This window comes from Epinephelus lanceolatus, chromosome 7 (assembly GCF_041903045.1).
Source record: "Epinephelus lanceolatus isolate andai-2023 chromosome 7, ASM4190304v1, whole genome shotgun sequence".
NCBI classification, from domain to species: domain Eukaryota; kingdom Metazoa; phylum Chordata; class Actinopteri; order Perciformes; family Serranidae; genus Epinephelus; species Epinephelus lanceolatus.
Genome location: NC_135740.1, coordinates 30,809,670 through 30,824,617, shown reverse-complemented (window position 1 = coordinate 30,824,617; position 14,948 = coordinate 30,809,670). Strand labels below are relative to the sequence as shown.

At 38.5% G+C, this 14,948-nt stretch overlaps 1 protein-coding gene across 1 annotated transcript; it reads right to left on the bottom strand.

The window, feature by feature from the left end:
- Positions 1-117: 117 nt before the first annotated feature.
- Positions 118-13,967, bottom strand: cul4b (cullin 4B). Its single transcript, XM_033633327.2, has 20 exons — positions 13,049-13,967; positions 10,648-10,763; positions 10,458-10,561; positions 10,269-10,338; positions 9,385-9,458; positions 9,138-9,300; positions 8,825-8,914; positions 6,392-6,474; positions 6,235-6,302; positions 5,942-6,060; positions 5,626-5,818; positions 5,424-5,528; positions 5,224-5,334; positions 5,040-5,125; positions 3,406-3,513; positions 3,182-3,295; positions 2,990-3,095; positions 2,696-2,868; positions 2,458-2,610; positions 118-1,314 (listed from the first exon to the last, which is right to left on the bottom strand). The coding sequence occupies exons 1-20, from the start codon at positions 13,509-13,511 to the stop codon at positions 1,219-1,221; spliced, it is 2,595 nt and encodes an 864-aa protein (XP_033489218.1). The 5' UTR covers positions 13,512-13,967; the 3' UTR covers positions 118-1,218.
- Positions 13,968-14,948: the final 981 nt, after the last annotated feature.

Below are 14,948 nucleotides of genomic sequence, written 5' to 3'. Positions count from 1 at the left end.
TGTGTATTTCCACGGATCACAAGAATGTGAAACAAAAAATACTTAATAATGGCTGCTTTGATACAAGACAGTAGCATGTGTATAGAAACCAGTGATTAATAAAAGAAACCCCCCAGATTGAAACAGTTATTTTAATCTGAAGCAATAAATCTAACAGACTCATACGAACAAGGGCATGTCTAATCAATCATAATTCTCCTCATGTGTTGAGGCAATCCACTCCAATTCCTCCCACTTTTCAGCAAGGCCTGCAAGCCCCACAGGGAGACATACAAAAAAAAATATAGTGTGTATATGGTATGACACCGGGAAAGATGGGGACTCTGATGCCATTGTGCTTTTAGTATACTTTCTAAGGGTTAACAAAAAAAACCTAAAAAGCAGTTGACTGTCAGATGAGATCATGTAAAATGTCACTTTTGTGAAGTATGTACAAAAACGTACAAAGACAGAACAAACGAGAAACTTAAATGCATATACTTGTACAACTGAAGTGTTTTAGCAGCTTGAATACACCCTATAACAAAAGAAGTGCTCATTTTTTGGCACAAACTCTGCTTTGAACGCTCTGTGTGTTCATGATCACAGCTTTATCAGATGGCCTTAGAATGGTAAAACTGCAGGATCACACATTTGACACAGATCCCCCCCCCCAAATTGTTGATTTCCGACAATGAATATTAGTCCAATAGTCCCACATTTGACACTGACTGAAGAGACAAGCATCAGTTTAATTTTTTGATCCTCTTTCTCTCCAACGTGTGGTACATTTAGAGCATTAAGTGTGTCAGCATTTGCTTGGGATACTGAGTGAACAAAAAACAAAAAAAGTGACTTGATAACAAAGAGCATATTGATTCAAACTATGGACAAAGAAGAATCTAAGTTTGAAAATAAATATTTTTCCTCTCCATTAAAAAAAAGAGCAAACGGAACAACATCTGTGTGTCTTCTTTGTCTGTCCTCGGTGAGCCCAACTCTCTCAGAGGCACTGAGAAATATGGACAATATTCTCTTTTCAATGGGCATGCAGTCCACAGGATCACAAGACCCCTGACAAAAATCCTGTGGAGCAGTATCCATTCAACATGTCGGTCGCTGGGTTGAAGATGATAATGGTTAACATCCACTGTCTGGAGCAAAAGATTTTAGAGACCGATCACCTCAGCCTGAATGGACCATCTGCATCTCTTTTTCTCTGTCACTTTCTCTTTCTCTCTAAGCCACGTAGTTGTACTGGTTGGGGTTCTCCTTGTCGCGCTCCATATAGTCCCTGTCAATAAGAGACTCTATCCTCTTCTTCAAGTCAGCAGGCTGTAAGGGAGGAGGCAGAGGTTAACTCATGCGGCACATGCCAGCATTTCTGGTTATTTTTATACTTTGAGGTGTGAGGTAATCACATTGAAAAGCAGATTCATGTAAGCCATGCCACTTCCCCGGGGTAACTTACACTACAAAGTCTCTCTTGTACAAGCCAGTTTAGACCTTACCTTGGTAGACCAGTCTTAAATAAACTTTATTTAACTGTCTGACAGTATCATCAGCTGATGGGGAAAGTAGCTTGTTAACAGGGAGGGTGCTTTTATAAAATACACCCGAAACTAGACCTGCAACTATATCAGAAAATGGTGAAAAATGTCAATCACTGTTTTCTAGAGCCCAAGATGACTTCCTCAAATGTCTTGTTTCATCCACAACCCAAAGATACTTTGTTTACTGTCACAGAGGAGTAAAGAAAACAGATATTATTCATATTTTAAGAAGCTAGAATCAGAGATTTTGACTTTTTTCTTACACCATTTTTTACTCTTTTTTTTTTCTTGCTCAAATGCTCAAGCCGTTTAATTGATTCTTAAATTAGTTGGCAGCTAATTTAATAGTTGACAAGTAATTGCTAATAAATGAATTGCTGCAGTTCTACCCAAAACAGCCTGAACTGAATTTTGTTAGAGGAAAAAGCTAGGTAAGATAATAAGATAATAAGTTAATTAAAAATCATTCGATATTTGCTTATTGCAAATGTATTTGTTGGCCAATACCACTAGTACCACTGAAATTAAAAAAGATTTAATTGTAAAATGTCTCACTAAGAAGATATTGTGGTCACAATTTTAATAAATGAAAATAATATTCACATATTATAAATCAAATGGTGTATGCCTATGTTATGCGTTTATGCAAATAAAATAACATAAAATAAAAGATTGTTGGCAGATAAATCACTAGAGGATTTTTTTAAGCTCCAAAACATCAGTATTGTTGGGCTATAATCCTAAATATTTAGTCAATAATTTTTACAGTGTATAAATGACTCTGGTGTATAATGGAAATCCATCTCTTACAAAACCTTAACAGTTCCACAACAACAGATTTTGAGAGTTAAACAGTCATCGAAATTGAATTGAAAATACTCATGCCCGATATAAATCAATGAAGCTTTTGTGTTGTGTTTATCACCTTGACAGGGAATTTGAGCTGGTTGTACACTTCAGACATCAAGAGATTATGGCTCAGAGTCTTCCTCATCTTCATGATCCGCACGATGGCAGCATCAATCTGATACTGACGATCCTGAAAGACCCGTTCTGTGGTGCTGGCTTGTTCCTCCACCTGACAGGAAACAATTTGTTAAAATACTTCAGCAAACACTTTGTAGGCCTTGAAGTGAGAAAACTACTGCAACATGATATTATACCGTTTCTTTCATCTGGATCTGGTTTATTTTGATCCTGAACAGCTTGTGTTTGAAGTCATCATTGCAAGAAAATTTGTCCCCGTCCTCCACGTCTTTACTTTTGGGGATTTTGGTGAGGACGCGCGCTTTCCCACAAGCCAGTGACTGCAGAGTCCGGCGCAGTTCGCTGTCCTCTGTAAACCGACAGACACACAAACAGTATTTTAGATCAGTGGTGCTGCATAATGAGTGCCTGACAACCCTCGTTCCTTTATCAAAATGCTGCCAGTCAAACTTTGATGTGATCACACAGACCTATTCCTGTTGCCAGTTTGATCTCCTCCAGGGTGAACTCCTCTCCCTCATTAAACATCAGTAGCACAAGTGTTTGGAATAGTGACACCTGCAGCTCCTTTTTGCCCTGTCGTACAAAAAAATCAAAGAGAGCAATTAACATTATGCTTTATTCAGTGAAAACACACCAGAGTGTCTCTTGCAGTTATCTACCTCTTTAAATTCAGCTTTTAAGACACAATGGCCGAGTGTCGATTGCCACTGCAGCTTCCTGCCGCTGTGTTTGCCCAGGTAGAAGGTCTTGAAAATCTCCTGCAGTCGCACCATCTGGACAAAGATAACAGAGGCACAACAAAGCCACACTCAGTACATTTATTGCACAGCAGGTGATAAAAACAGCATGCTGCCGAAAATTTATATATTTGCTCAGCACTAACCTCAGGAGGCAGGTGCACTTCCATCGGGACATAGGTTGGCCAGTAGCCCATCGTGAGGATGTTCACCGTCAGCTCAATGTTGCCAGGAATGTTTTGGCACTGCATATACTACAGAAATACATGTGACATACATGTGATATCTACCCGCACAAATTTAATGCTTCACTTTAGGTTATCATGACAAGAAACGGAATCTGTTGGGGGATACTGAAACCAAAAACAGCACTGCGTTAAAAATGGGCTGTGTTGCTGAGGGCCAACAGTTTCAGGTGACAGTGAGATGATGAAATATGAACCATGAAGCCGTGTCTGAAGGATGAATCCATGAGTGTGAAGGCTTGTTAGATTTCAAAACAATGCACAGTGGTTTGTAATAAGAGGAGGAAGGATTTTACAACTCTGGAAACTTCTCACGGTGACAATCACTTCATCTCTTGTTCCCTTAATCACGAGCTAATGAGTACTTCCTGTTGCAAAGTAATATACCAGGCAGAGCCGAAACTACTGGTCTAATTAATTGATTTTGGCAGTTGACGTTAAACACACTGTATGTAATTTCTGCTGCTAGGTCTCTGTAGAGACTTTGATGACATCCTGAGGTAGCGTGGGTTAATGGGAGTTGTCTTCACTGCTGATGACAAGCTATCTGTCATTAGCATTAGGTGAGTCGACTACCCATACAGCTACTGCAGCTAACATGATGTGGTGGGTTCAGTTGTGAGGTAGCCCGGCAGTGTCATCTGTATTCACAGCAATCTTTCTAAAAATATCTTTATGAGTGTGTTAAATGTTGTTTTAATGTTATAACAATGGCTTGGTGGCTGGCATGATCCACTTGTCATAGAAGCACACTGTCGTAAACTGGATCAATGTTGAAATATATCAATAAATTAGGTCTCTGCTGGAGTACTGTGTTGAAAATGGCATGCTAATGATAAAAATATTGCCGTATTATTGTCACCGGGTATAATGCTGTGACACTGTATGATTTACAGTGAAGTATGATCTGGAGTTTTCATGTTTCTCCAGAAGTTGGAGCAACTACAGCGGGAAAAGGTTACATGATATCGCCAAAATGAAACATATTGTTTCTTGAATAAAATTGCAGCTTCCTTAGAGTCTGTACATTACTGGGAACATTTTGGATGATGTAAATACACAACTCTACAAAATATATAACACAGGTCTCGTCATTTTTATACATTTTGAAGTAGAAATGTAACCTATTTTCTTTAAAATAACATTTTACATCAAATAAAAAAGTATTTGTTCCTGCTTCTCCAGTGTGAGGATTTGCTGGTGTACTTTCAACTCAACAAATAGGCAATAAAGCAAGAAAATAAGAGGATAGGAGGATTATTTGATAATGAAAAATAATCTTAAACTGCAGCCATTGCAGCAAGTATTTGATATGAGTTGCAGTCAATTGCCAAAAGAAGTTACATTGTGGCAAAGGTTGAGCCAGGTTCAATGACTGTTGTAAACACAGCAGGCTAACTGAAAGGAACGAGGGGGATGCATTTTACATGCAGTGTTAATATCTGTCTGAAACTAATCTGCCTTTATATAATCTCACTGTCATAAGAAATAAATATAAAACTCTTATAGATTTAACCCACTGTTGTCGTTCTCACCTGTTTGAACTGCACCATGATGTCTTTAGAAAGCTCCATGTCCTTGAACATCCCCTCCAGTTTGCTGGTGAACGCTGCTCCACATTCTGAGGACACACCGAAATGTTCACAGTCAGTGTGCACTCAGGGTCAAGACTCTCTTTATTTATTTGTGTGTGTGTGTGTTTTGATGGATTAAACTGACCATGTTTCAGCTTTGACAGCATCGATTTTTCAGCATCCACAGAGGCGCTTTTACCAACCAGCAATCTCTTGGCCAGATCCTTTTTGTAGAAGGCCTCAAAAACATCTTTTCCTGCAATGATGACACATTATTTTAGTTAGGAACAACCACAGAGAGGGAAAAGAAACCAAAACTGAAATTAATGTCACAGTAAATGTTACCATAGATGAATCTAAAGATAATCATGATCTTATCCAACATCTTCTCCAGCTCTTCATCTGTTGCTTCTTTGTTTCCTGCCCTGAGCTTTGAATCCACGTGTTTTGCTGTGAGACAAGGTATATTTATAGACCATGTTATTTCATGCCGATTATGATTTAAATGCTCATTTATAAGTTATGTACGTGAGAAATGCACTCTGACCTATGAGCTCTGCAGGTTTATTTGGCCGTTTGTTGATGAATGTTTCGAAAGCCTCCTTCATGGCATTGACAAACTTCTCGTTCTTCATGAAGCAGACGTCGATGATGTGATCCACCTTGTCTTTGAAGTCCAGCAGCTCTTGCACCATTGTTTTGTCTTTCTCTGGATTGATTACGATTGTGCTTCCAAAAGCCTAGATTTCCAAGACATTGAAAAAACAACAGTTGGCAACAGGGTATGCAAAACAGCTTCTGAGAGCTTAGCACCTTCATGATACATTATCTTCAGACTTTTATCACGGCTGATGCTGTCATACCTTTATGTACTCTATCCAGTGCTGCAGGAGAACCTGAACACCACCCCGCACTCGACTGAAGAGCTGATAGAGAAGAGACAGATCCTGAATTCTGTTCTCATCCAGCAGGTGAGTCAGCCCTGAAAGTTTCCAACAGCAGAAGGTCAGAGGTCAGAACTAAAGCTGTGCTTATACTCAGCTCGTAGTCAGACAGGCAGCATAGTTAGAGATCAAATACATCTTAGACATTTACTGACTACTGTAATGTGACTCATGTATACATTTATTTATATAAAGTATTCACAGTTGTGTACCTTTTTGCAAAGTAGCTTTGAGATGTTCACCCAGCAACTGTTTCTCCACAGTGGCAATGAGCGGTTTTCTGAGAGGGGGGTAAAAGGCTCAGGTTACAACTGAATCGTATTCAGTGTTAGTTATGCTGTAAACTGAATGCTACAGCCTGACACTCACTGTGTGCTCTGGTCTAGATATGTGATGACTCTGTCGGCCTCCTCCTCTAAGCGCTTGTTGACATGATGCAGATATTCTGGTACCTAAACAAAAGCAGGGAAACAGGGATATTTAAATTTACATCATATTGTGAAGAAAGACACTCTAGGCCTCAACAGCTTCTAGCACCCACTAAGTGATCATTTGTATGTCAATTACTCAACTCATGTTACACTGAATTTACGAAGAAAGCTTTGTTTTCTCGAATACTTTCACGGTACACGATGAAACCAAAAGGGGAAAACATTCTTGATGACATGGAGTAAAAGAGGGCCCCGTTTAGCAACAGCAAAACTATAACAAAACATCCATTTCCAAACTCTCTCAGAAGTTGTGCAGTGTAATGCGAGCCTCATTTATCCAGTCATATGTTCAGCACTTCCATTTTTGCTAAAACCTTATAATTTAGGACACTTGTTAAATGCAGCCCCCTTTTCCCTCCAATTTATCAAGAGGTTTTTTTTGTTTGTCATGGAGACAGGCAAGAAGAAGTTGTTTTCATGTATTCGATGTAACAGGGCTGAGTTATTGATATACAAATTATTATTTTGTGGGTGACAAATTCCTTTTAGAAACTGCTTTTCTCCATAACAGCTGAATTTTCAATAACCCAGGTTACAAAGTGCTTCACATAAAGTAGCAAATTCAAATCAACAGTAGCAGAACCAAATGAGGAACTTCAATATAACAAAGACATCGACAGGACCAGAATAAAATACATAAAACAATTCTTTAATTTTATATACTTTATATACTTTATTAATCCCCTGAGGGGAAATTCAATTTTTCACTCTGTTTGTCAATTACACACAGGTCCGAATACACACATGCACAAACTGAACCTATACATGCACTAAGTGGAGAGATGTCAGAGTGGGCTGCCCATGACAGGCGCTCCGAGCAGTTGGGGGGTTCGGTGCCTTGCTCAGGGGCACCTCGGCAGTGCCCAGGAGGTGAACTGGCACCTCTCCAGCTACCAGTCCATGCTCCATATTTTGGTCCACACAGGGACTTGAACAGGCGACCCTCCAGTTCCCAGCCCAAGTCCCTATGGACTGAGCTACTGTCGCCCCGATTCTGATTATATAAATCAAATAAAGAGACAATTTAACTGAAATCAAGTTTTAAAAATGGAGAAAGCAGCCTCGACTGTATAATAATTTTAGATGGCACACTCTGGACAGGTCACCAGACTATCACAGGGCTGACACATAGAGACAGACAACCATTCATGCTCACATTCACAGCTACGGGCAATTTAGAGTCACCAATTAACCTGCATGTCTTTGGACTGTGGGAGGAAGCTGGAATACTCGGAGAAAACCCACGCTGACACGGGGCGAACATGCAAACTCCATACAGAAGGGCTCCCCCACCCAGGTTCGAACCCTCTTGCTGTGAGGCAACAATGCTAACCAATGCACCACCTTGCCACCCACCGCTCTAAAACAGTCTCAGCACAAAAAAGATAACATTATAATCTTCATGGAGGTAGGATTAGCTGTGGGACTCCTCACAGTTTTAGCTAGGTGCACCTAATAAACTCGCAACTGAGTGTAAAGACACAGCTATGGATTAGAGGGTCTGCAGCCTTTACAGACTTGTATCTTACCATGTTTGAATGTGACAATGTAGTGAGGAACAAGGGGAAGCACTTGCCACAGTATTATTTAAACTATCCATCTATGATTCAGTAAATTTCATTATTACAGTTGGATAAGACGAGGGTAAATGAGGGCCTTAGAGACCTTATTGAGACCTTATTTTAGACTTAACCGTTATCAGGTAAATGAGTTCATGTGTTGTTATCGACTTGAACAGCTAAATCTTGACTCTAAGTACAGTATAGTCTATTCATGAAGAGATTAACTTTTAGAAATCCCTAAAAAATAAATACCGATTTAACTAAGATTTGCAAACACAATGTTTTGACAGCCTGCAGGAAAACATCAAACTCTGAGCTGAGATGGTAAATAGTGAAAATATGTCTCAATCCAATCCATCAGCAAGCAAACAAATCTGCTGTACTTGTTGTCTGAATCAAGCAGAAGCTTTTTCAACTGAGATAAAAGAGAACCTTCATGCAAAACACATCATTTATGTGCCTGTTGGTGCTTTTGTTCTTCTATGATGGATTTCTTGAGTGTTGTTTTGTTTGGACTGCTTTTGATTTTTTAGCAGTACACACAAAAAGTGGAGTCCTTTCTGTTTCATTCTGAGGAACTTAAATAAAGATCTTAGTGTTGAAATCCCTATTATAGATGCAGAAACAATAGACTGGACGTGTAGCATGTAATCAGGTTGTCCACCCTTGACTAGTTATTCATAGAAATAAGAAAAATGCACCAGCAAATGACAGAAATGGGCCCAGAGTACCAGGGTCACATAAATCACCTCTCTCTCCTGCATCAGCCTCTGTCCCTCTGCAGCATACAGTCGATTAGTTTCCTCCAAAAAGCGTTGCTCAAAGGAGTCTTGATAAATCTGTCAGGGACAGAGAGAACACAGGTTTCATTAAAGCCATTTGTCAACAGGAAACCGACAACTCATCACACCCCTGCGCAGGTGATAATCACAAAACAACACAGCTGCAGGAGCCACTCTTTTTCTCTTAGTAAAGGACAAAGACACGGGCCTTTAAGCACAGATTTACACCAGCTGAGTGGATCATTATTAAACATTAATAAAATGTTACATGGTCAATTACCTGCAGGTCAGAGAGCATGCTCAGCAGGCTCCTCAGCAGACTGCGATCTATCGCCTCTCCGCTTCGCTCCCTCTCAATGAGCAGCAGGATCCCGTCGATGGTTTTACTCTGAACCTTCAGATCACTGATGATGTAGAACCTGAACAGCTCCAGACCCATGTCCCTGCAGAGCAGAGCAGCTGGTTCAAACACACACTTCAAACAGAAATCAGTCTCATACTACTGTAGAACAGCTGCGATCACTCACCAGATTGATGGCAGCATTGAATTTTGTAAAACGTAGGTACGATCCAAAAACAGAAATATACTCCTAATCATGATCTGTGGAACAATGACAAACACTCACGGTTAGAAATGAGCACTAATGACAGTGGGATTCTTTTTCCAACCACTTTCTTATGTGATTAAAATTAAAGGGGCACTCCACCAATTTTACACATGCAGATTTCGTTTACTCGTTGCAAGTCAGACTGCAGGCAAATCAGATTAGTTTCTCAAATCAGATCTTGAAGACGGACTTTCTGCACTGTTATTTTTAAATGATCAGATCAGATTTGTGTATCCAGACATCACAAACCTATCTGCACGGATTACTATGGTGACAACCTCCATAATTTTCAACAGTGAAAGAGGTAGAAAAAGGCGCAGAGAAAACAAAAACCTTGCAAAAAAAAAAAAAAAATCACTGAGGTGCCAATTCCCACGACTGATGTCATCACATGACCTCTGTGTTTGTTGAAATACGGTAGGTAATTTGCGGTGGAATTTTAACTTGACAAATAACGGACATGACAGATTTGCACAGGATTAAGATCACACACATGACCTTCACAATCATTACAAGTTACTAGAAGTATTCTCCTGACAATACTAGTCATGTGCGAATAAGGCTCTGAAGAAAGTCTGAGAAAATAACCCTGACCTTCTAGTTTAATATCTCTTTCTCCAGTCCCCAAACTTCACAGAAGTGCAGAACTAAATCAGTGGAATACCCATTTAAACATAACCCATTTAAACCCATTTAACATAAAAATTGAATAAAGAAATTGCATGAAAGTTGCAAGGTTATGTTAGCAGACATTCAAGGGATAAAGCAACCCCCACTTGACTTACTAAAGGTATAAAACGTACCATTTGTCTACAGTGATCTTGCCAGCACTTGTCGATTTTCTTTAGGAAAAGCACACTGTCCAGGGCATCCGTGCGAACAATGTTAAGGAAAAAGCTTTCATTCATGAGCCTTGCTGTAATATCACAACATGATCAACACTAACTGTCAGGATCCACTGACAAAAGATAGATAGAGACTGTAAAGGATATTCTCTGAATTGATCAATCTGTGCCTTGATGTGGTCTTCACACACGGCTCTCAGCTGTTTGTAAAGCTTGGCAGATATCTTATGGGAGCACAGGTTCTCGACAGCCTGAGGGGACAAAAAAGGTGTCAGAACAAGTACAGTTTTCACATAAATAATCTTCCTGTGGGAGGTCAACAGGCGTGTAGTGATACCTGATAGAGCTCCTCTAGATTGTACTTGATTGAAGTGCTGTTCTGGATGGCCTCCACTGCCTCTTTGAGCTTCTGCCAAGTCTCCTGTGTGTAGTTCTCGGGCAATTTGGGTTTTTCTGTGTGCAAAATAAAAACACAAACAGTTCTGATAACACTGTACACTTCAGCAGAGCCTGAATGACAAACAGTGCACCTCACTGGACCATACTGCTGTGTCACTGGGGCTATTTTAAAACAAGTGTGTTTGTTTCTATTTAAAGTATAGACAGATGATAGTGACAAAGAATGCATAATATCTGGTTATTGGATTGTGTTATTAAAGATGATATCACCTGAAATTTTGTCACTGTAATATAGAGATATGACCAGGCTCTGCAATATGTTCTTGACTGGCTGGAATGAGTCATCTAATGATATTCATTTATAAAGCTCTGCTGTTACAGCTCACACCTCTCCCTTCTAAATCTCACAATGCAGTATCTTTAGATATTCTGTATGAATGAAAGTCATGGCAGGTATTTTATGCACCTTTTAAAATGGAACAAAACTGCACTCAAACCAGGTTCTTTAATTTTTATAAGAGATTTTTAAGTTTTACAACCTGATGGTTTTTTTTATTACTTCTTTCTTCTTTCTATCAACTCTATTTATTGGTGATTGCTGGTTGTTTGGCCTTGTATCTGTAGTTCAATGTATGCTGGTTGTCTAACTATAAATGTTTCTTAGTTGCATGGTATCGTATAATTTTGCATGTCAATATTGTATCCATACATGGGTGCCAAGTATCTATTATTTTATAATATTATATATTTTATTATTATGAGTATCACAAATGCAAATTAAACTTTTGGTAGCCTACTAGAATAAGAAAATTAACAGCTTTTTCAGTCCAATAGATAGATTTTACTGCAATAAAAATGATTTGCTGATTAACAAACTTGATCTTTTTCAATGAAACAGATATCAACAACGTTTGCCTTTGGAGACAGAATTTACAGTTGAAAAATGGTGATAAATCACAATATATATTATGGCAACACTCAATATACTGCAAAGTGATTAAAATCGCAATGTATTATGGGGCCTCTGGTGAAAAACAAATCTTGCTTTCAATAGGACTATCTGATTAGAAAACTTAAATATGGCTGAAATCATATTCATTATACTACATATTAATATTTTTTTTGCAATTTTACAATATCATTAAATTAAAAAATGATCAAACTAATACCCAAAGTGACAGCCTGAGGTCCAGTGTTATGACTTACACCAATAGGCCCAGATATTTGTGTGTCAAACAACTTTAATAACTAATTTTGTTAATTTTTAATCACTACTTGCCCAGAATCATTAATTCAGACTACGGAAATTTGAGAATCAACATCACCAGATAAGTAACATCGCCTAACCACCTATCTGACAATTATTCTCATGACTTGTCGATTAATTATTTAGTCTAGAAAAGGCCAAAAAATATGGAAAATGCCCAAACTGACATCTTAAAATTGCTTTTGTCCAATCAACAGTCCAAAGCCCAAAGACTCTTCATTTACTGACATAAATGGCAAAGAAAAGCAGCATATTATCACTTTTAATAGGCTGGATCCAGCAAATGTTTGAAATGTTTGGTTATAAATGACTGAATATCAAACTAGTTGGTGATTAGTTTTCTTTCAAATGACGAATCGAATGATCAACCATTTGCTCCAGCTCTACAATGACTTCACAAAAATTTGTTAAACAATAATATTCAATCATCACCAAGCCATTTAGTGTTTTAATAGGACTTTTAGAACTTGTCAGACTGTTTTAAGAGGCTAGATCCATCAAATGGTGGACTTTTTTTTGCTTAAAAATGACTGAAACTATTGATAATCAAAACAGTTGGCGATTAATTTTCTTTCAAAATGACTAATCGATTAATAACCTATTTGCTGCAGCTCTACAATGACTTCACAAAAAACTCATATACAATAATATTAAATTATAACCAAGACATTTAGTGTTTTTAACAGGATTTTTTAGAACTTATTTGGCTGTTTTAGTTGTGTTTTAATGACCAATGAGTGCCTCTGGTTATATAACTGAGAATTTCTTAAACATATTTATGCTTCAATTTCTTCAGTCATCCCCATGGTGATAGATTATTGTTACCAAGGTGACTACTCAGGAATATTTATAATGTTACGTTTGATTTAATAGCCTTTTGACGCATATTTAGTTCTTATTAATATCAATGTGATCCACTGACTCAGCTAACTTTATAGTATTTCAGTATTTAAGGCAGGCTTTCGGACCAGGAGAGAATTTAATCAATGGACTTCATTAGCAGTTTAAGTTGTATAATGTCAGTGCATGTTTGGGAGCTTGAATCACACCATCCACCATTGTTATCTGCTACCTTTGAAGTTCTTGATGACTAGTTTCTTGGCAGCACCGGGTTTACTGTTGGAAAAGGTGCCGGAGCCTGCGGTTTTCGTCAGTCCGTTTGCATGGTGTCCCACGCCACCGGGCAGGAACACGGCTTTGCTTTTGTTATTAGAGCACGAAGCAGCAGCAGCCTCCTCAGCCATTTTCACATCCAGTCCAATGAAATCCACTGAATCCTCAAACCTCAACTTCTTCTGGATGTGCAGCGGAGTAGGAGAGCAGGAGGAGGAGGAGGAAGAAGAGGAGGAATTCAGGGTCTTGGGAGGCGAAGAAGAGATCGTGTCAGTAGTGTCTTCCCTCTCTGAGCCGTTTATTTTCCTCTTCTTCGGAGATGTGATGTTACCGCTGTCGTTTTTGACATCAGTAGCCGCTGGTCTAGCCTCCTGGGTTGGCGGTGGTGGGGGATTAGGGGAAGATAAACCTGTTGGAAACATGAAAAAACGGGAATACTAATTCTTAACAGCCAGTCTTCTGATCCGAAACTTCCAGTCCTGCCGGGGGATGAGCTCAGTGTCCGACAGCTTGTATCTAGCTAAACACGGCGAGGTTTCAACCAAGTCCTTTATCCGGTATAAAACAGACAATAAATTGTAAACTACACAGCTCCACTTGAACCTAGCCTTGTCTCTTTCTTGTTATTGCTGGCAGAAGAAGAAAGATGGTTGGCTATTGCTTCCTCTTTTTGCCTCTCGTGTCTAACCGCGTTGTCCAGTCGTTAAGTGAGAGCGGTTAACTCAAGTGGCCGTTAACGGTTATTATTTACAACACAAATGTAGCTACGGCGAAAAACAGGCTGACATGACACTAAAATATCCGTTGGTAAACACGGGAAAAATTCGCTCATAAAAAGCTAGTCGGTGACCCCACCGGAAGTACTTTGTACAAAAGTACTTTTTGCACAAGCGTGTTTTTTTTAAAAACCGACTACAGTGATGTAACGGCTCCGGCCACAAGATGGCGCCGATCAGACAGCCAACTGATGTCATTCTTTCTGGTGGTGAATTCACCAAACATGAATGAATGAGGATCAATCAGCTGCTCAGTTACTATTAATGTATGAATGGATGTACATATGTTGTATTTAACATTTTAAAAAACAAAAATATAATAACTGATTTATTAAAGACAAACTCACGAGCATTGTTTCTCCATCATCAAAGTAATTTTGTTTTGCTTCTTTCATTAAAAAACTACTTTACAAATTCTATTTCATTTTCATAATTTATATTCACATGTTCCCTGGCCACTATATCTAGACCATATCCTCTGCTACATCACTGTTACTACTTTGGCTTATTTTTAGATTTTTATTTTATTAATTTTTATTTATTTATTTATTTTGCCTAAATGTGCTGTTATAAATGTTCAGATTTTCTAAATGTAATTTTCTCAGTTTTTCAGTTTCTCATTATGCTTGCACTATGAACAGTCTATGGAGGTCATAAATGAGCATTTCACTTCACATTATTTATGATTAGATAAACGTGTGTTGTGTTCAATGTGAAATACAGTGGCACACAACTTTGTGATGCACTGTGTTACAAACACATCAACAAGATGTCACATCAGATATTAGAATTTATATAACATGACCTGTTAAAATGTACTTGAGAGATTTAGAATTTATATGGATAACATGTGTGGTTATTAAATTCAGATTAAGGAAACAAATGGCCAAATTCAGGGACTCTCTTTCCCTATTTTTATCATGAATTAAATTTTACAGCACTACTGTATGCCAGAGTCAGCTCTAATGGCCAAGTATGTGTATGCGTACAAGGAATTTGACTTCGGTTTTATCTTGCTCTCAATGTTACACACAGTTCCAGTAAAAATGAAGACAGAAATAAACACACAACAATGAGCAAAAA

Bases quoted from the DNA above. Each gene is read 5' to 3' on its own strand.
- cul4b (XM_033633327.2), bottom strand. From the start codon at position 13,511: ATGTTTCCAACAGGTTTATCTTCCCCTAATCCCCCACCACCGCCAACC. The intron at 6,475-8,824 runs GTGATTTATGTG...GCTTTTGTTTAG, and splicing joins GGCTGATGCAGGAGAGAGAG to GTACCAGAATATCTGCATCA. The intron at 6,061-6,234 runs GTACACAACTGT...GGAAACTTTCAG, and splicing joins CAAAGCTACTTTGCAAAAAG to GGCTGACTCACCTGCTGGAT.